Source organism: Lissotriton vulgaris, chromosome 11 (genome assembly GCF_964263255.1).
Source record: "Lissotriton vulgaris chromosome 11, aLisVul1.2, whole genome shotgun sequence".
NCBI lineage: Eukaryota > Metazoa > Chordata > Amphibia > Caudata > Salamandridae > Lissotriton > Lissotriton vulgaris.
The window spans coordinates 530924201-530947227 of NC_141699.1; the positions used below are offsets into that span (position 1 = coordinate 530924201).

The window sequence follows — 23027 nt, forward strand, 5'->3', positions numbered from 1 at the left end:
GTAGATTTGAAAAGAACTTGTAGAGTCCAGAGCCTCACCTTTTGGAAACTTTTGATAGACTGGAAGTGAGGTTTTCCATGCCTCCTTGGGGTTTTTTTTGTTTTTCCCCCCAAAGATCCGATGATTATGCCCATTCACTCCATGGCTCAGTATTGTGGTCTGCCCCGACTCCGCTATTGACATACTGGCTTTACAGGCATAAAGTTGCCTAGAGGAGCGTTAACAAGGTGCATTGTATCTCCTACCAACTCGTAATAACTTCTGCCTAGTTTGTGTAGCGGCTCAATGTCCAGGGCCTTGCTCCCAATGGAAGTGAGGTGGTTGGGTTGTCTTCTTTGCATCTATGGAACGTGTGTCGGGCAGATGAGGATTACAAAAAAAGGGGAAAGAAAAAAAAAAAAAAGGTTAAAGATGGAAAACAATGACGTTGTGTTGATTAAACGCCATGGCACATAGCCTGAACGAAGATTTTGCAGCGTCCAGCCTAGCTGTACAATAGAACGTAGTTGCGACTGGCCATGTTGTAACATTAGCAAGTCTTTGTCTATTATATCGATGGCAGATGATACAATACTGTCCAGTGAATATATTCTGGAGGACATTAACCCATTGTCCACGACAGAAAGTGATTTTTCCAAATTAATACGATCAATTTCTCGTATTTTTTCGGCTGTTTCAATTTGTGTTACTTTCCAAGCCTCGTTGTATGTTGCATATATGCTTGCCGCAATGAAACGTTTTTGACGCTGTTTGCGTGGTCCCATAATGAAATCGCGCAAGTCAGCACCATCTTTAAGTAAAGATAAGTGTTGCTTAATTTCTGCCAGTGTGGATGATTCTAGCCATTCAAGGCACAGTTTCCCTACACTGTATGTTGTTACTATCCCTAGACGTTGTCTCTGGGAGTATCTAGGGTCTGGTCTGGTCATTTTTAACCACTTTTTCCAATCAGGATGTGTTCTGTTTAGATGTAAAATTTGTGATATGCCTATTTCAATATCTGTGGTTGCATTATCAGGTATTGGCTTTGGAATAGATGGTTTGTTGAGGTCTTTTATCTTAGCTAGGCCAAGACAGGTTGTTTGGTGAATTGTGTCATTTAAGAACATTATTTGTTCTGGGATCATGCAGGCTCGAAATAATGCTTCTAGGCCTTGTACCTGCCAATCTTTTGTACCCCAGATGGTTTTTGTTTCAGTGTTGTTTTTCCAATAATCAAAACCAAATGTCATCATTTTTTCATAAAATGCTTCCGAATATATCAATTTAGTATTTGTCAGCATTGTTTTCGTCCCTGTTTTATCCAACAGTTTATAATAAAATGTTTCTGCATCACTCGTGTTAAACCCTGAGAAGTATTGGAATTTCTCATAGAATGTTTTTGAACTGCTTTTAGGCGGAGTAGCACAATGTTCCCATTGGTTATATTTAAAAACATTTCTAGGTTGAGCAGATTTATGTAAGTAATGGTCTCCGTAATGTGAGAAACAGTACATTTGTTCATAACTAGATGAACCTTGTAAATAATGATGTTCTGTAAATTTAGCTGACAGCACTAAATCTGACATCATATTATTTATACTTTCAAAATCCCAATCATCAGCGAATGTACTTTGTTTTACAAAGTCACTTAATAAAACCTTGAACTGGTGAGGATATTTCAAGATTTCCACCGGGCCATATATTTCATAGTCAGTCTTGTCCCACACTACCCCGCCGGGTATTGGAATGGCTGTGGCATTCACTGATGATAGTTCTCGTTTCTTGACGTGGGATGATCTGTGTGGTTTCAGAACTAAGTTGATGTTCTGACTTGCTGTGTCCATTGAACTGTATTTTCCCTCAATGATTTTTTCCAAACAAAGTACCATCATGAGCCAAAGCAGGGGGAAAAATACACCTAACCCAAACCAAAATTCTAACCATGGAGATATTAGATAGGTTTCTTTGAGTTGATGAAAGAGTTCTGTTGCTTTTTCTTTAAAAGTCTTTCTTTCTGGCGTTACTTCAGGGTTGCTTTGATCTTCAGAAAAAATATCGAAATTGATGAAGTAGCCAGATGCAGTTCTGTCAATTGTTGGAATTGTTTTCTCCATTTGCTTTTCATTAGCACATTCTGATGCCACATCATTGTAGACTGGTGTTTCATGACGAAGTGTTTCAATCTGTGTTTCAAGAGGCACGAGTTCCATGGCATTATTGCATAGTCCTTCTCTGTGCACTGCAGGTTTATCAAATGTGATTAGTCTTTCAGTTTGAACCTCTTGGATTGTTGCAAATTTGGGTATTCTGTATTTCTTGGGAGTCCACTTGGCCTACTGTTGATTATAGGCCACATGTTTGTGGTTTTACCAGGTCGATTGATACAACTCTGTTCTCCTTTTTACCAGCAAGGGGCGGTAGTACTACTGATCTTGTTCCGATGATACTTAATACTGGTACTGCTTTTCTGTAAGAAGGCCCAAATTCCTTCTTCACCACTATTTTTTCCCTGACCAGATCCCCAATCTTTGGAATCCAGACAGGTCTTGCTGGGACAGATGGTGTGTCTTCAGTGGTAGCTGGCTGTTGTTTTAACTTTATGTTGCTTAAGGATTTTCTTGTTTCATAAAGTCCTGTAAAACAGCCAAACGATCTTTGATGTCAAAGTCTTTATTTTTATCTTTTACCACTGAAGCCTGACTATCAAGATCCTGAACATGCATTCTATTCCGAACAATAGTTTGTACGGGCTGAAACCTTTTAGAGAATTTCTTGGCAGGTTGTTAAGACTACGTTGGACACTTATTAAATGTTTGACCAACCCATCACCCGAACCTAATACCCTCGCTGTTATAGATTGCTTTATGTCTCGGTTTTTTCTTTCCACTACACTGTTCCCCTCAGGGTGGAATGGACAAGAGAATCACAACCCAATGCCCATACTGGCCATGGCCTCCTTATAAGCTCGAGAGCTAAAAGCAGGACCCTGGTCAGAATGGAACATGGCAATTGCGTATGTGCCGATAAAGACTCGCAGATCTTTTATAACAGTTTTGGCGTCAGCCGAGCGCTGGGGCCACATTTTTAAAGTGAATGTAGTCTTAAACAATTAATAGGATGCTGGATTTCATATAGACAGCATTACCCTGTCCATAAAGGGTATCTGGGCTACAGGCTGGACCGGTTCACTACTGCGATCTCTGCTGCAGTCTTGACAGTTTTTTGTAAATATTTGATGTTGCACACTCATCCCCGGCCACCAGTATACTGCTTGTAATTCGGTCAGAGATTCCTTCATCTGTTTGTGCCTTGGACCTTCACCCATGTGTGCGTCTGCTATTAATAACTTTCTCCGGTTCATGTTTGGAATTACCCTATCAGCCACTCTAGGGATTCGAGCAACAGGAACGGAGTTTGCATCAATTACGTATGCATAATTGAGTGGATAGTTCATGGGTAGTGCTGCACAGTCGCCTTTTAAGGACGTTTTTACTGCCAGCATGGTTTCCCCGTCTATGTATTTTTCTGAACGCTTTTTTGTGGCTACGGAAGCCGGTTTAGTTGCTTCCGCTATGGCTGTTTTAGCCAATGAATTCCCAGCAACGTGAACGCCATCACGTTGATGACTCAGAGTGTGTATCACGTGAGTCTTTTGTAGTTCTTTCTGTAAAAGAACTACTTGTTTCCAAAGCATTTTATGCTTGATTGTGGCACCTGTGTCATCTTTGTAATCATTTTGAATCCAGCTCTGTAAATCATTATTGTAGGAGTTGACGCAAAAATGCGAATCGGACACGATTAGTTTTGGGAATTCACGTTCCGCATTTTCAAGCGCCATCTTTAAAGATCTGATTTCAGCTCGCTGAGCCGAACATTTTCTCAGTGATTCAGTTTTTGTTATTTTCGGTTTGAATTTACCGCAGAGCCAGCGACCTTTAACAATCTCACAGGCTGCATCGTAGGATTTATTTTCTACGTTGTAATGCTGTTCAAATCTGTCTGTATAGATTATACAGGAGTACTGTTCTAGAGGAAGAATTTCGATTGGCAGAGGATATTCTTTTTCATAATTTAAATCATTCCGTTTTTTCATGTGCGGGCGAAATAGAATTTCAAATTTTCTGCAGCAAGAGAATTTTCACACTGTATCCATTTCGGATCCAGTAACACTGTAGGCAGGTTTACTGGGCTGAATAGCACCTCGAAGGCGGATTCCGCTGTGAGGACAATGATCCTTTTGCCATGTGCTAGTTCTCGTTCTTTTGCTATAGCAGTTGGCACTGCTTTCACAGTATTTTCTGTGAGACTGAATGTTTTTTCTTCTTGTGTGTACAAATGAGATTTGTAAGCTATTGGTACCGTTTCTCCCTCATTAGAGGTCAGGTACGTGAATCCGCATCTTAGTGGGATGACTCGGATTACAAGGTCGGTTGTTTCGTCACGTGTATCTAATTTTGTTTTTGCTAACATGTCTGTTTGCAGTGATCTTAACATTTCTGTGTGTTTTTGAGTCCAGTTGATTGGTTTAAAATCCGGTTTAATTAATTCGTAGAGAGGTTTAACCCTCTCTGCATAATTTAGAATGTAAGTTCTTCCGAAATTCAGGAAGCCTAGAATCGATTGTAAGTTATTCAGCGTCTTTGGTGCTTGGAGTACAGCGCACTTCTCTAAGAAGTTGTCCGCTAGGCTTTTACCTTAACTTGATAAATCGTACCCTAAAAATAGTACTGTCAGATGGGCAATTCGAGACTTTTTAAAGTTGAATTTGTAACCCTCTGCTGCGAAACCAAGTATTATGGTGTTCACCCTTTTCAAGTGAGCCTCCAAGTCGTCGTCTGTGAGATAGATGTCATCGACATAAGATACTGCCTCATCATCATATATTTGTAGTAACTCTGTTACTCTGGCTGAGAATAGTCCTGGGCTGTTCTTGAATCCCTGTGGGTGCCTACAGAAATTTTTCTGTGACCCCATTATTGAGAAAGCGGTCAAGTACCTGCTTTCTGGTGCAATATTTTGACAAAAGAACCCATTAGATATGGCTAATGTTGTGTTATATTTTTTGCGAACTATGTTATTCATTAGTGCAGCACTGTGCGAGTTCTGTATTGCAAAGGTTTTGCAACATGAGTTTAGGTGTCTGTAGTCCAAGACTAGATGATATGAATCGTCCGGTTTGGAAACAGGAAACAAAGGATTGTTCATTTGAGAGGTGCATGTTTCAATCACCCCCTGGTATTCAAGTTGATCTAAAATCTCCCTGACTTGTATTTTAGCTTCCTGCTTAACTGGGCCCTGCCTTTGTGCAGTCGGTTGACATTTTAACTGGATTTTGTGAGGAGGAGAGTCCTCATCCCATCCTACATGATTTTTATATAATGCTGGTGCCTGGGCTACTGCCCATTTCCTTGCATATATATATTTAGTGTGAATCGGAATGTGATTCGAGAAGGCTGGCATAATCATTTCTTCACCTCGAGGGCACTCCCTGACAAACTTTGGGGGCCAATCTTTCTCGGCTAACAGGATGTCATAGCCTTTAGAGAGGTTATCCCAAAATAGACCCCTTACATTCCTAGTCTTATCTCCCTCTATACGCAGTGTTATTTCGTATATCTTATGAGGTTCGCTAACTCTGGTGTCGGCAGTTTCTACTTGAATGTATTCATTTGTGTCCACTGTCTCCAGATGACTCATCAGGATCTTGCGAGCTATGGTGATTTCTGCTGCACTGTATAGCATTGTCTGTGCCACTCCCCGTTTTTCAGCTGTGTCCTCAGTATTCTCGGCATGTTCGATTACTCTAATACTGGCTACCTTCTTCCCTGGAAATTTTTACTTTGAGCAGGTTTCTTGTCTTTGGACTTCGTGTGCTCTCCTGGGTCTGACCGTCCTCTTCTTTCCGATTTCTGCGAAAAAGATTGAGAGGGACGTGTATCAATACTTTGATATCTATCAGGCTTTCTCAAGTTATCCCTATTTCTAAGGTTATATCTTTTCTCAGAGGGCTCCCTCTGGGGAGACTGGTGTTCTCGGGTCGGAGTTCTTTCCCTCCGTCGAGGAGACCTTCCTCTGGACTGGAAAACTTTTTCCTTGGGAGTGGATTGTTTATTTCCTTCCCAGCTCTTTTTTGGAGTGTTTAGATTATTTTTAATAAATAATTTTTCTGGATTTTCAAGTAGTTAGGGTTTTACTGGTTTCCCACCCAAGCTGTCTCTACCTAATTCTTCATAGCATTTTTCTATAATTCTGGCAAGCTCCATTGGTTGATATGTTATATCTGTTTCCTTCAATTTCTGGCGGATCGCCACAGATGCTGCTTCTCCTTTTATATTGGCTAGTAATATAGCCGAGACCTGCTTGAAGTCTTTCAGTAATTTCATACCAAGAGTTAAAGCAGGTTCTGGACCATATTCATTCTGAATCTGTTTTAGTACATCTGGTATTACCGCCATTGATGGAACACCATGTATTTTTGTGCAAATGGAAGCAAAGACTGTACCCCAAGTGTCACAGTCCTCCACGCGTTGTGCGACCCCCATTGGAAGGCAGATGGTCAGAATTCTGTGTTTCTCAATAGGGGTAGTATTCGGAAATACTGCCTCTATTTGAGTAATTTTCTGTGCTAACCAGAAAGGAATTTGTTCCCGTTTTATGGGTGTTTTACCAAGACATGATTGTATGTTCTGTGGTGTAATTTTATTTGTGTTCCCCTGATGAGGGGTCAGCTGTGGGACATTAACAGCTGTTTGGACTGTTGCAGTCCGCATTACATATTGGACTAATTGTCTATGTATTTGAATTAATGTTTTTAGCTGTCCTAACAGCTCTTCTTTTGACATTTTTTTAATGTCTGGATGTGGTGTGTGTAGCTGGCTAGAACCGGCCACGTTGCTCCTGGTCTACCTAGTGGACCGAGCCTGGTAATATGATCATTGTGTTTTAGGGCGCCTTTAAACTAGAGCAGATGCTCTTGGTTTTTTAATGGGATTTCAATGTCCTGGAAAGGAGCGTACTCATCCGGTGGATCCTCTATTTTGTAATAGTGGAACTCTTGTGTTGTAGCGTTTGCCGCTGGAAATTTTATCCAAGAATAGAATACCTCTGTCTGCCGATATTCATGTGCCTCTATCACGAATACGACTGTGCCACCTTGTGTGGTCAGTCTGATTTCTATAAGTTTTAACGTTATAGTTTTTCTTATATTGACCGGGATGTTTATTGCACCCGGTGGGTAAATTCCTGTTTCATCGGATTCCCGCTGAGTCGCATTTACTGAGGCTTCAGCGGTTCCGTTGTCTTTTACTGACATTGTATAAATGAAAGTTTTGCAGAGCAGGTCTCCAAGGAGACAAAGATTAGGTGCACAATATTTTGGAACACTGTATCCTTCAACGTTGAATAAACCAGAAACTCTACATAGGAATCTCTTCCTACTAAGTTCGGGCGGAATTTAACCTTTCACCCACTCCAGACATCTATTGGAGTATTTACGGGAGAAAGGGTCTGTGTGAAAAAAGCACAACTGAGTTACTCTAACGTCTTGCGTTAGTTTTATCACCTTACCAAACGTTGGGCGCCATGTAGTGTAGTTCCTATTTCCCTATAGGCCCTGCGCATTGGAATAACATAAACAGCAGTGTAGATGTAGAAGTGCGGTCTTCTAGGTCTCTACTGACTATGTTAGACTTAATTGGGCTTGTACCAGCTAGATCAGAGGTCACTGGAAACTTTCTTGACTGAATAGGAAGTGATCAGCTTCCCTGGCTCAGACAAGAAGGGATTCAGTTTTCCAACAACCACATTAACATGACAACTTTGCTCCTCAGAATAAGAGTCAATCTCTAGAGTCATGTGAAACAATAGACAGCTATTTCACTCAGTCAGTTGGGCAAAATTACTTTCACCTGGATGCAGAGAATAGAGAGACGGGCGTTTTCAATAAAAGGGTATTATTTATTGAACAGTCTTTCTTCTCATGCAAGAGAAATGAATTGCCACAATTGCAAGACTTGTTAGTATAAAAAGTGCGTACAGTAAAAGGAGTATTGCGAAATAATACTGTAAAAGCATTGATATGGTTTCTTAGCCATATGATAGTTAAAATGAGTAAAATATATACATTCATATATACATTTGGCTAACGTCCTCAACTGGTGCTTCTAACTACGCCTACCCCAGTGTACCTGACCTAAGCCTAATACTTGGGAGGGAGTAAGTAGTAGTTTAAGTTAAGTTGGTTTGCCAAGGGTTTGCTTCAAGAATTCTCTCTAAGGGTTTAGTCAGCATCGAACCTCTGGACTAGAATGTTGGAGGTCTGGTATCTCCTCTCAGGACTCGATATTCCAGTTACCCGCAAGGGTAGGCTGGAAACGCCGGAGCTGGATTTTCTCGGCAAGAGAAAAGACTGCGTCTCTCTCAGCGCGTCAAGGAGGAGGAGGGGCAGCGTCCGTGGGCTTCTCGCATCTGCTGGGCTCTTCAAGGGGCAGCTGTTCTGCTCCTGTATTCACCACCACCATCGCATTTGCTTAAGGCAACGTTGGTATTATTTATACCTGAATGGTGCCGAGTTTGACGTAAGTTTTTGGACATAAGACGTCAAAAAATATGTTACTAAGAACTGGTCATTCTTACAGTGCTCGTTAGAGTTCTATTACTAATCAAAACAAAGCAAGCGGGGCTTTCCCAGGTTGCTGGGGGTTTTATCTGTTGAAAGAACTCAGTGTGTTATCTAGGAATCTAGGAAGTGGCTTCCGCTGTATCATGTACTGTTGAGCTGCAGAGACAAGTTACTGAAATATGGCTCTGATCGTTTATGCCATTATAGGGATATCAATTGATTATAGCCGTATAGGGGCATGAGGTCACAATGTTGATCGGGGTCCTAGATAGAAACACAACAGGGTGTGACCGAATGTCACCCCAGTGTGCTTCAACGCCAGATTTACTGCAGAGCGGGTAATGTGAAGGTGTTAAGGCTAGGTGATGAGTTACGTGAACAGAGTGATGTGGTGAATTAAAAATGCCTTGTATGTATCAAAAATTAATTTAATGACTGATCACCAAGGGCATATTAAAAAATGTGTTGGTAAACAAGGCCAACTAAATTAGATGGTCTGTTTCCAATAACATTACGTGATGGTGAACGTCAACATGTTTCTGCCAATGTTGGTGTAATTAACCTGGCATTCGTCAGGACCTAGAGTGAGTAAACCCAGGTGGCATGGTCAGGCTAAGGCCCACCCTACCAAGGGACGTGAAAGTAAAAAATGTCTGTCGAAGTGCAATGTAAAGGGGGCTACACCGAACAAAAAAACGGGAGGCACACACCCTTCTTGCCTCTGGGTTAGAGACTACAAAAATTAAATGCACTTAAAAGGAGATGAAACTTCACCCCATAGACAGCGGGAGGGGGGTGATGGCGTATTTGGCACATCGCCCACGACGCCAGGCACCCGTTTGTAAACCTGACCAGCCCTCAGAACCGAGTCTGCTGTGCCACATCTCACACCAACCAAACTTCATTGTCTCAAGTAACAGCAGAAAATCCCCCATTATTCTCTGGCATTGAGGCTTCTTTGCTGCAAGTTCAGTTTCTGCTACATAAGCAGATGAAAATGAGGAACATAAAACTACAGAACATACTGTCAATAATACATTTCTTTAGAGCTCAATACTGTGGCCAATACATTGGCAAAAAAACAAAGCCAAGATGGACACTAAAATGGATAGTTTAAAAAATTCCCTAGAAATATTGTGCCAACAAATGGTGGAGGATAACACCAATCAAAGGCGTAGATAGAGAAGTGCTGCAGCACATATAGATGGGTAAACACAGTCCATTGGAAGACTAGCACATGCCACTTCAACCTTATCCAGGTGGACTGTAACTCTTCTGGTGCAAATGTGCCACATCAGTGGGAATGTATCAAGGGGCTTCAGGCACATTACCACTGAACTGGAGGATCTACAAACTGCCCAAATAGGAAGTGGGGTATGTAAGAGGCTGGCTCAGTAGATAGCTTACACCTATGGTGAGGCACTGAGCACTGAGTCCAGGCAACCCTTAGAGATAGTTTTTAGGTTCCTGATCTCCAGAGCTCTCAAGGAGTAGCTGTGGAGAGGAGCTAAGGCTTATCAAGGAGGGTGTAAAGCAAGTGCATTTACCACAATAGTCAGTCAGTAAGCTTTTCACACAAGAAATAATCACACCAGGTGAGTATGAAGGTACTTTGTATTTATTACTACACACTAGACACTAACTTGTCATATCTCCTACCCAGAGATATCAATTAAACACATGAAATGCTTCAGAAATAGGTAGGTAGCACAGGAAAACACATAGTGCCCAACCGGGAGGCCAAACCATATACTAAAATAGTGGGATGTGAGGTAGGTACCAAAACGGGACTATACCCAAGGATGGAGGACCCCACGGGAAACACGTAACCACCCAAGTTGATTAGCCAGGGACCCCAAGGAGCCGGGGGCAGGGTGGTTACACCAGGGTAAACATCCACAGGATAACAAAGGGTAAGTTACGATTGGAATTTTACTGTTCTAGGACTCTTCTCAAAGTACCTCGAAAGAACCGCTTGGATCAAGGAAGGTTGGGGAGCCACCCCACCCATGGATACCCCAGGAGCCAGGATAACTACACCAGAGAGCCCAGGTACATAGCAGATGAAGTGGTGTCTGAACCACTTGTAGACGCCAATGGAGGTTCGCAGAAGTTCAGCAGCTACAGTGTGTCGAGGACCAGGCCGATGGAACTGGGATGTAGAATCCAGATGAGAAGAACCTGAGAAGAGGGGATAGAGTTCCAACCACCTGGAGGTGGCCAGGGAGCACAGGAGCACAACACCATCCCTTTTTTTTTGGTTCTTGCTGTAGGACGGTGAGGATAAAGAAGCAACTGTAGGGAACAGGCAATGATGCAGGAGCACAGGAGCCTTCTACAAGCTGTCCCAGGCCGTTTGATGAGTGCAGGAAGGTCAGTGGCTGACTGAACCACAAACAAGCCTTGGTAGATGCAAACCATGGATTGTGGGTGAAGATGCTGTGTTGCAGACCAGCAAGGTCTGTGGGGCTAACCCAGCAAGGGTAAGTTAGGGCTGGGCCTCAGCACACAGGAGAGGGAGCAGGAATCAATGGAGCTCCCTAGAGGACCCTATGGCAGCAGGCACTGGGAGTCCCAGGAAAGCCTCAGCAGCACCAATGAGCTGAAAGCCTACGATGCAGAGGATGCAGGCAGGAAGTCGTTCTTTGGGCTGTGGATCACTGGAGGCTGGGGCTTCTTGGAGCTTGAGGATCTTTCATAAACAGAGCCAACAAGCCTTGGCAACGGCAAACAGATGCAGTGCGGAGGTGGTTCACATTGGCTGGAGAGGGATTACAGTCACCCCACTTGCATGGAAGACTGGTCAGGCAACTGGAGAACCAAAATACTACCACCTGTTTTGCAGAGCCAGACCATATCTGTTGGACAACAGGATCATAGAGGTGCCTGCAGATGCAGGGAAGTGACTCCTTTACTTCAAGGGAGATTCCTTTAGGCTGAGATGCAGGCTGAGGCCTTGGTGATTGCCATGGAGTTGCAAAACTTGAAGAAGCACAGGGACAAAGATGAAGCAGAAATCTTCCCACCGAAGCAGTCTTGTCTGGTCCTGGTTTGAAGAACAGTGGAGTTCCAGTGCCCACCAACATAAGAGTCTTTGGACATTCTTCAGATGACAGGCAGTCGGATCTTGAAATTGTTGTTGTTTGGACGAATGTGAGAGTCTACCGTCAGAGGAGCCCTTATGTAACCCTAGTAGGGGATGGTCTTCTTCTGTGGTGACCCGCCTATGAGAGGGGTCAGGGATGCTAATCAGCTGGCTTAGCCAGTCATATGCTCCCAAGGGCCAAGATTCAACATGGCAGAATCAAGCAGCCACCTGGTGGAGCTGTGGGATGTCCCTGGGAAGGAGTTGGACAGGAGGTTGGAAACACCCCTGTCCTTTGTGTAGATTCACGCCAGAGGGGGAACCAAGAGCTACTGAACTGGGCAAAGCTGGTTAATGCAACGAGGGCACCAAATATGCTCTTCAATGAAGTCTGTCGGCACTCGGAAGCACCAACGCCCTACCTAATTCTAAAGGAGAGGTTGTCACACCTCTCCTTTGCTGCAAATCCTTTGGTATGCTTCCCATTCCTGCGTTTAGCTTATAATCGGGGGCAGGACACTGTCTTGGGTCAGCAGCAGCACGTGTTGGCCATCAGACCCTGTAAGGCTACACAGAAAGGCATCAGGGCCCTCTTAGAAGCCCCCCAGTACAAGGTATAATGCAACTAACACCAGAATAATTTTGTTAGTTGCATGATTCCAACAAGTTTGACACCAAACATGGCCAGGTTCTGGGTAGCCATTATGTAGTTAGACATTTTGACTTGCCAGTGTACACTACATATCTTATAATGGTTGTCCGGTACTTACAAAGCCCAGAGAATGGAGCCCGGGGTTTGTAGGGGTGCCTCCGCTCATGCAAGGGTACCCACACACTTAGGGCCATATGTTTCAACAAACCCTTTTGCGATTCCTAAATAGCGATTTTTAAGGAATCGCTATTTAGGAATCGCAAAATGGTATGTATGAAGAAATTCGCTTTTTTTTAGCGATTCCTTAATCTTCCTGATTTGCGAATTCGCATTTTGCTAATTCGCAATTAAGGAATAATTTCCAATGCATTCCTATGGGCCAGGAGGCTCATAGGAATGATTGCTAAATAATTCTCAAATTGCGAATTCGCAATTTGCTAATCGCAATTTGAGAATTATTTCAAGGGTGCAGGGGTGTCTCAAAGACACCCTGCTGCACCCCTGAAATGTACATGAGTCTGCATATGGCGCACATACATGCCCTATGGGCATGTGTGTGCATCACATGCCACTTTAAAAAATGCCAAATTGTGCATTTTTTGAAGAATTCGCAAGTTACCATCAACTACAAGTTTGTGGTAATTTGCGAATTCTTAACCATCATTCACAGCCCAAAAATGCTACATACATAGCAGTTAAGGAATCACAAAATTTCGATTCCTTAAATGCTATGGCAAAATAAGGAATCACAAATCTTTTCTATTCCTTGTTTTGCGAATATTTCATACATACCAAAACATGCAAAAAGGACTTTTGAGATTCGCAAAAGGCTTGATACATATGGCCCATAGAACCAAGCACCATGCACTTGGACTGAAAGGCCTACCTTAGAGGTGACTTATACGTTAAAAGTGCAGTAACCAGGATATAAGGAAAACCTTATATCCAAAGTGAATCTATGCCAGAAAGATCGTACTTTCCTACAGGGTATCTGCACTACTTCCTGTAAGTGAGAAAATATCCTGTGTCAGAAGCCTCTCAGCCACAGATGCATGATCTCTGCGTCACAGCAGTAGTCGTACTTGTGCAGCTCAACATGTGGCTACATCCCATTCAGGATGCAGCCACATGAAGCAGTGAGGGGCACAAACAGGAACTATATTGCTGCACTTTTATCATTTCGGTGATGCAAATGATTGTTGATATCGACATTATGTTGCATTTTCATGTGGCTGTTACACATTGTTTCCTAACAGTACCAGAACACCTTCCAATAAAGGTATCTTTACTTTGAAGCATTAAACAAATGCTTTTGGTAACTTGTACATCCACATATAACTTACCTTGAGAAGTAAAAGTGGCAATTGGTCATTGTGCCTTCTTCTCTGCAGTACTCTACTCTCATCTGTAGGCTGCTGAATAGATGACTCAGGACCTTTACCCTCTCATTCTAACTCTTCTATAGTGATCTGTAGGACTCTCTTGGTGGCAATACTGTGTAGCATGGCATGCATTGCTACTACTTTGCATGTAATTTCTGGTACATATTGTAAGACTTCTGACTCTTATGTAGACCCCGGAATCAAGTTTTCAGTGGCCCAAATGTGCTCACAATCACAGCCCTAGTGCGACAATTTGCTTTGTTGTACAGCAGTTCATTTTGGGATGTGGGGTAAAGGTATGGTGTCAGAACACAGGGACGTATGGCATACACTCTTTCACCGGAAACAAACACATAACTGTGAATTACCATTCATTTTTCAATTGACTACTAAAAACATATCTGTGGTTATATTTCATAATATTACCTGATAAATAGCTATCATCAAATACCCTTCTTTCCAGCTGTTTGTATATTCCACTGTGCCTACACATAAACCAATCATGGGTGCTTCTGTTGCACTGCTGACCGTGATTAGGCCCGCAATGCTGCCCGGTTCTTCCTCGCGGGCCGCAATACAGCCCGCGGTGGCTCCCTCTAGTCTTCGGGCGGGTCATGGTGCTGCGTGGCAGCCCGCTGTTGCCGTTTTAGCATTGCATATGCGTCCCTCGGTGCCTGCTCTCTTTCTGTGTCGGGCACAATGCATACCTACGCGGCAGCCCATTATCTGACAATTTGCATGACAGGTATGCCGCAGCTCTAGTTTTCGAACTGCGGCTTCCTATTTTCACATGTTGGGGCACTATATTCTTACCTTCTTCTCACTGGATATAATTTTTTTCTTCAATTCTTCTTGGGGCCATCTTGCCTTCCCATGATTCCTTAGTCTTCTTCCCAGAAGGACTTGGAAAGTATCTGCTCTACCAATTCAAGATGTCAACCTTCCTATTCCATCCACTATCCTTTTCCTTATCTAAGTTGGGGGTTACCTACTTCCTGCTTGGTCACTTCCTGTTCCTGTTTGGTCACTTCCTGTTCCTGTTTGATCACTTCATATTTGTGGGTATTTAAAGAGGTGAATCCTTAATTTCCTTGCGTTGCAACACTCTTTGCTCCTGCTGGTATGTCCTTGCTTCTGTTGGTATCCTGTGCTCCTGCCTGGTGTATCTGTGATTCCTGCTGGTGTATCTTGTTCCTGATTATAGTTTTCTATTCCGGTTTGGATTCCTTGCCTACTAATTCCTCCTTACTGGTAGCTTCTTTCCTTCCTTTTCCTTCCTGGAGTCCCTACTTCCATCAGAGGTATTTCCCTAAGGGGTTTTTCCCTCTTGGAACTCCTTTTGAAAGGCACGGTCTGCTTTGGCCTTTTTCCTTGTCGGCAGCACTGTGGCTACTAGAAGGGGTCGCCTTTACCTCTGTCAGACCAGAACCCTCAAGAACCGAAGTCAAGGATTGCTCCAACACGCCAGAACCGGTAAGAACACTACAAGTCGTGACTGCTTTCTGGATATTGGGACACAATATAAGTTATTGCATTGTTTGTGTTACACACCACTTGAATATTTGGAGAAGGTATATTTTCCTATTCCTAAACAAATATTCAAGATGGGTTTGGATGATGAATAGGAACATCTGTCCAATCAATACACCCCATTGCATGGGAAAATTTGGCAAACCTGCAAAATTTACATTTTGTACTTTGCATTTCCTGTGCATTTCTGGGTAGGTATAAGTAGCGTTGGACGTAGAGAAGCATGGCATCTAGGAATGTTTGGAAATAATGTGAAAGCGCACTGTGTGACACCGCTCCAGCAACAGCAATCCCACCCTGGTAACTTTCAGAGGCAAAAAGGTATAACGTGCTTAACAGCTGAACATGGGTGGGGATAGAATTGCTGCATAGACTACTGCTTCCTAGATATGACTTTAAAAATAAAAAAAATTCCAATATAATATCACTACTTGCCTGTATTAGTCAAATGTTTCTTCCTCAGTTTGGAAAATGGTATGCCTTACTCAGAAAATGCTATCCCATCTCTGCCTCCTCCTCTCCTAAACAGCCAGCCTCTGCATCCTCTTTGCAACCACTTATAAAGCAGCCATTGTTAGAACCCCTGATGCATTTTGAGCTAGCTTTTATAATTTGCGCCCAGTTACCACCATTGTTACAGCCTTGAACATTCTTTTGCAAGTCGCAATTAGAGATTTTAGAGTTTTGAGTAACAAAGTTGGTTGCAAAACTAGTGAGACACAAAATGGTTGCATCGCAAAATAATATTTCTGGAAATGACTTTCGTACATTGCTTAAGAGTTGCATTTTCTGTAGCCAAGCCATTGGTGACTTGCAAATACTTCATACATCAAGGCCCTAAATTATTAAACGTTTCAAACAATCTTACCCACTGACATTCAGAAATAAAACTTTATGCCCTCAAATGCACAAACATGGTGCACGAAATAAGAGTTAATTGAACAAACACATACCTTAAAACCTATAGCTCATCTTCAGATGCCTAGGGACACTTTGCAGGTTCATATCTGTCAGAGGTCTTTGAGGTGGTCACTAGATTGGGCCTGCATAGGACGCCATAAAAAACAAGCATTGAAACACCCCATAGGTCTCGCCTCTGAGACCTTGTAAGTTTTTTGCCAGAGCAATTGGCTTTGGCAATGTCTGTAAGCTATGTTCAAGAGCAGCCTGGCTGCTGTGAGGCATGCCAAAAAGTTATAATAAAAAACTGTTAGAAGCATTTTTGTTCCCTTATTTATAACCAAGAAGACATTATGTAAAACTGAAAAACATTTGTGCAACTGAGTTGGGCCTGGCAAACTGGCCACAGGGTAGCCTTTTATCAGGGTTTGTGTGGTATTTGAGCAAAGTATTTCCTTTCTGTATAAGGTGATAATCAGTTTCACTTTATCATGTTTGATATTAAGATCAATGAAGGGTAAGGAACATTTTCGTTATTGATGGTAACTTTTGGATTCTTTTGGGTTATGCAGAGCGATGATTTCTATACATGACTATTCAATAAACGACATTGGACATTCCAACCACTCTAAACCCAATAGGTGTTATGCACTTACTCAAGTAGTATATCAGGTGGGCATTCCTGTACAAACAGAGCCATTTGTCATCATTCACGTAATGGAGGCATGGCGTCAATGTACAAAAAACATGTACAGTTCTATAGGAGTGTTCCTCAACAAATAAACACAGTTTGTGTATCCTTATTTCCACTATGGAGGCAGCCTGTCGAAAATATACCAACACTTACAGGAACATTGGACACATTATAATCATTACCTCCCTGCATGGTATCAGAATTTACAGAGACATATGGTCCATATTGTTCATATTACAAACAACTGTATCCTAATCTAGTGCCAATAATTGCAGTGAGGAGGCATATTTGGCATATTTCCTAAGTCACATTACACGTCCAGTACACATGAGTGTATAGCAAACATTGTCTTCAAACTAACATTCTAAACCCGTAGGTCATTAGCGTTACTTTCCTGATATTGCTTACCTGTGTTCAGCAAAGCACTGTGAGCTGGCTGCTGTGTCCATATCCACGCGCAATCAACCATGGCCCTTCCTGGAAACCGTCTTCAATGGTATAGCCATGCCCACATGGTAACACTAGACCGCACCAATTCAAGTCTAATTCGCTTGCGTCCTCAAAACAGCTACCTTACTCAATGTCTGCATGTGAAACAATGCAAAACACTTACCAGGAGTAGTCCATGAATGACTGTTGCTATCAGCCGGCTAACTAAAGCACACTAGTCCCAAACCATAAGTTTCAGCGTGACGGCGAAAAAAAAAAATAACTTTCTCTGTTTCTTAAAGGCAAACACGGAGCACGACCCTCATATGTACGCTCATGTACAGCCCTATCAAGTATTCCGGGATTGGGAGTGGGACCCCCATAAAGCAACTCATGGGGAACGGCGGTCAAAAGAGATGTCACTGGCATGTGGGCCTGATGTTAAAAACACGCTTAGTGGAATTAAAATAATAAGTGCCCAAGCATAAAAGCATCAAAGGAATCGGCGGGAGGTGGTCTAAGAACTGCGAGTGAGTAGAGGCTAAACAAAAACAAGCCTGAAAGAAGGCTGCGAGTGGTGTGTGCGCATGCGAGTGATATAAGGGGGAAAAAAAGCGAAAGTGAAAGCGAGATGCGAGTGATATAAGGGGAAAAAAAGCAAAAGTGAAAGCGAGAGCAGTCTTCACTTTTCGAGCACTACACTCATGCTTGTGGCATGCCACTGCTCGCCCCCGCAAGGTGGATGCCGCCACAAGCACGAGAGCAGTGCTTGGAAAAAGTGAAGACCGATGCTAAAGGTCCTCCTAAAGCAGCGCATACACATTGCCTAGGCGAGACCTAATAATTAACGTGAGTGTTTGTGTGTCTTTATAAATGAGCAAGATAGTTTATAGGACATTTATGAAAGCTTGTTTATTATCAAAGGCTGATCTGGTGACTATGAAGAGAGTTGTTTGACAAGGGAACTGCATGGAGAAGTTTGTTGCATGGTGTTGATTACTGCAAATGAATAATGTATGCTGTAACAGTCATCCACGTCGAGTGGATTTATCAGTATCCATGTACATAAGCTGACATGTTTTACAGTAACTCCTATGAAGCACGTGATTCGATTTTCTCTATTCTGTAGGCTTCTGTTTTTCATAGCTGTGTTGAATATCCGCAATCTGATGTAGGTCTGAATGCCATTCGATTGATGAGTGTAATTCTGTTATTTAGGACCACAGCACAAATGTAATTCCAGTAGGAATAACGGTGATACATGAGATGGGACATGCGCTTGGAATGCTTCACGACACCAAAGAATGTGTATGTTCTCCCGGCCCGTGCATCATGTCACCTTCATTAAGGTGAGACAGCAATACATATTTACATTGAAAAAGGTTTATAGAAATTGCATATTGCTGCTTATGCTTATGGTCTGCTCTTGTTACCCAAGAAGGGATAATGTGTCTGAGAAATTACGAATCATACAGTGAAAATTACCAACAGCAAAAGAGTTAAGGAGATTGTTTTATTGAGTCCAGTTTCAGATGTTCCCTAATGATGGGCACCTCTGACTTTATTAGTTTTACTCATGTTTAGGCGTCAAAGACGTATATTAGCTATGTGTTTACTTGAGCTCAGTTTTGGCTTTTTGACTCTCACTTGTTACCTTCATATTTATTAATATAGAGAGAGAGGCAGTGATAACATTTGTGTAAAGGTGGGCTATATGAGGCTCTTAGCTCAGTACTTGGTAACATTGTCCCAATCAGGCAAAATAGATCCTGGCCAAGCATGACAAACGCTGATTCTTTAACTCCCTAATGCAGTTTTAAAAGGCAAGAACTAGTAACTGCTTTTCTGCTTCAACTTTCACTTATGATACATGTCACCCAATGCTGTTGTGATATACTCAATGACGGATCTGACAACCTTAGCGTGGTTTTTCAAAACGTTTTTGCCTTTCATCCTCTTGCTTTTGTTAACTTTATTTGTGCTGGTCTTGGAACTCTGAGCACTTTACTACTACTAACCAGTAATAAACTGTTTGTGCTCCCTCCTTTAAGTATGGTACACTCAATTGGTCCATTTAATGTGCTTGTAAGTCGCTAGTAAAGTTGTAGTTCATGTATACAAGGCCTGTGAAGTAAATGCTACAAGTGCTTATTGTGCTACCCACTTAAGTACCCAACACATGTCCCAGGTCTACCATTGCAGCTTAAGTGTGTAGTTTTAAACTGTCATTGGGACCTGGTAAAATAAACTTGTTGCCAGATCTAAAGCTTCTTTTTTAATACATATAAGTCACTCATAGGGTGGGACCTGGAAAGCCCAGGGGACAGAGTTCATTGTATTAATTAAACTGGACACATGCTTTTAAGTTTTACATATTTTGGTAGTGAAAACCAATTATATTTGTTTTTAGCTACTGCAAGGCCTACCTCTCTCAGAGGATAACATTGGGTTACATTATTACATTACATATGTGATACCTTTCAATTTGAAGCAGATAGGAATGTGGAGTGTGGTGTCTAAAGAATTGTAATTGAAAAACCACTTTAATGATAAAGTTAGATTTTAAATTACAATTCTGAAAAAAACACTTGTTATAAAGTTGACACTTTATTGTTCTAACCATTTGGTGCCTGAAGCCTATTGTATGGGTTACATAATTAGGTATAGCTGACAGTCAGTCTTTGTGTATTGCTCCCTGACAGTGAGACAAAGGGGAATAGGTGTTGGCAGGATGGACCATCTCTGACTTGATGAGGGGGAGGAGCTGTCACCTACCACACTTGCACATCACAAAGGCTCAACCTGAGCACACACACAAAGTGTTTGACACTAATCTTTTACGAACCAAGACAAGCTGGGGCTAGGGTCGAGAGACAGAAAATCCCAAGCACCTCTTGGGTAGACATCTCAAGAACCTTCTCCTACATTAAAGTGGACACCAGGTATAAATAATGAACCTTAGTCCCAGCTCTTCAGTACTCCTCAGTACCTGCAGAAGACTCTGAAGGACTACTCTGATGCCCTGCTGCCTGAAAAGGACTGGACCTGCACCTTGAATCCAGAACCACCAGAGTGTCCCAAAAGGCTAGTTGACAGGCCTTTTGATCAAAGCTTCATTGACAGAAAAGGCTCCAACCACCTTGAACCCAGCAGCTGGACTCTGTCTGATGTGAGTCTTGCCCAAAGAGGTGCAACACTAGTCCTGGACCCTTCGAAGTGGGCTTCAAGGGGCTCTGCCACACCAGCGGTGGTCCTGTCAGCTGAACTGATCCATTGTGATGCATTTCCTTGCAAATCCACTTCAGGATTACCACTGCACGACACGTTCACAGCGCAGGACCTCACATCCCAGCCTGCAGCCTCCTTGTAACCATTGCTACACTATGCAGTCTAGACACAGGCCTTCTCATTGCAAGCCCTCAACGATATCCTCCATTACAAGACAGGACTTCACATGGCAGCCCTGCAGCTTCTTTGGAACAGCTTCTATGCAACGCCATCTAGACACCAGAGTTTGCATTGCAATCCTCTTGTTGATAGCAGTTGCATGACAATGCAGGACTCTATATCGAAGCCCTGCAGTTCCTCAGAACTGCCACTGTGCAACGCATCCTCGAAACAGGTTCTCGCAACGCTCCTCAACTAGGCAATACCAGATAACCACAGTTGGTGCTTTGTGCTTCTGTGCACTGTTTTTATTTAAAACTTTGAAATTACATGTCTCAGGTTCTACTAGGTGGATTTTTGTTGTTTTGGTATCAAATAATTTATAACATGTTCCTCTCTTTTTCTAAATTGGTAGGGATTTTCCTTGTGTTGTGCTTTTACTTTTCTACTGTTCAAATTTACAGCCTTAAGACGGGCTACATTGGAAATTTCATTATTTCACTTTAAAAGCTGGAAGAAGAAAAGGCATACAACATTTGAAAGCCCCTAAAAGTAAGAACAAGTGCTATTTTAAAACGTTCTTCGCAAATTCGTTTTACTTTCTTTTAAGGTAAATAATAGAATACAGTACCTTTAAGGGCTCCTTTCCCTCCAGTATCTCATCATGTTCTACAGGTGGCAGTTTATCCATTTTTATTTTTCCAGTTCCCCCTGACAGGATCCTGGAGCAAAGGTCTGCCAATTTAAGGCGTTTTCACTTTCACTGAAACCATTTCAAAAGCAGTTTGCCTAACCTCCTTTAGGCCAAATTATATTTGCTGACATTTTCCTGAAAGGAAATATATCTATTTTCTCACAATATGCTGTCTTTTTTGGTAAAATGCCAAGAATCAAGAGGAAAAATGACAAAAATAGACCCACACGGAATCTGAAATGTATGTTTAACATATTTGCATGAACCCAAGACATGTCATCACTACAAGGCCCTCTCCAGATGTACTTTGAGAGAAAGAGAGAAAATGTGCCTACATGGTCAATTGGAGCACCGCAGAAGAAAAGATATGCTGGCTGGAGAGACATCTGAGAAGCAAGTAGAGACTTTACTCTAACCATGCCTCTATATCATCCTCTAGAGACTCCCGCATGGGGAGATCCAAAAGGAGAAGATCCGGTGATAAACAACATACCCCTTCGATGCCAAGAAGAGTTACAGGTGATAATTGCTCACTGTCAATGGCTGGTTTGATGTCAGAAAGCTACGCAACTTCGAGTATAAGGAGATTGTCAATGTTGAGTGGTATTTCAACATTGAGATATTAGATTACTATTACTCCAGAGACTACTCTTCATCCAGACCGGATTCTCTACGTCTCATGCCCTCTACACTAAGCATGGGCGAAATTTGTGAATTTGCGATCCGCAAATTGGTGCGAATTGCGAACTCGCAATCCACAAAATCCGCAAATTTGTGCGAATTTGCGAATTTGCTGTTTTTGCCAGTTCGCGAAGGTTTTGTACAAGTTCGGGAACGCAAACTTACTTGTGTGGTCGCAACGGTCGCGACCATATTGTTTCTACGTGTCAAGCCTGTTTGCGACCCTGTGGTTCATCGCGGCCACCCTTCGGTTCATCACTGCCACCCTCTGGTTCACCAATGCCACCCTCTGGATCATCACTGTCCCCCTCTTGTTTATCACAGCACCCTCTGGTTCATCACTGTCCCCCTCTGGTTTATCACAGAACCCTCTGGTTCATCACTGCCACCCTCTGGTTGATCACTGCCATCCTCTGGTTCATCCCTGCCACCCTCCAGTTCATCACTGCCACCCTCTGGTTTGCCACTCCCACCCTCTGGATCATCACTGTCCCCCTCTGGTTTATCACAGCACCCTCTGGTTCATCACTGCCACCCTCTGGTTGATAATTGCCATCCTCTGGTTCATCCCTGCCACCCTCTGGATCATCACTGCTACTCCCTGCTTCACCAGTGCTACCCTCTGGTTCATCACTGCCACCCTCTGGTTGGTCACTGCCACCCTCTGGTTCAAGGCTGTGGATTGGGGCAGGGAGGTTGAATGAAACTAGACACTGCCTGGGGCACACAAGGTGTCCCATGCAAAGTTCAGTTCAAACCGGTGCTGGGGCTCTCCAGCCCCAGCTCTGGCGTGAAACTGGACAAAGGTAATGGGGTGTAACCACCCCCTTCCTGGGTCCCACCCATAGGAGGGACCTAGCAGGAGATCCAGCCCCTAGATTTGGAATAAAGGTAGGAGCTGTGCCAATGCAAACCAGATCATCCTGACTGAAACTTTGAAATGAAACTCTGGACCCTTCGATATCCCACTCGACGTGGAAGACTGAAGAAT

At 42.8% G+C, this 23027-nt stretch overlaps 1 protein-coding gene across 1 annotated transcript in view; it reads left to right on the forward strand.

The window, feature by feature from the left end:
• The window catches only part of LOC147683102 (disintegrin and metalloproteinase domain-containing protein 28-like), a 3314421-nt gene that overhangs the window by 1759910 nt on the left and 1531484 nt on the right, over positions 1-23027 (forward strand). Inside the window, exon 7 of the mRNA XM_086942499.1 lies at positions 18493-18623. Coding sequence (XP_086798625.1) covers positions 18493-18623 — 131 coding nt within the window. The remainder of the gene's footprint in view (positions 1-18492; positions 18624-23027) is intronic.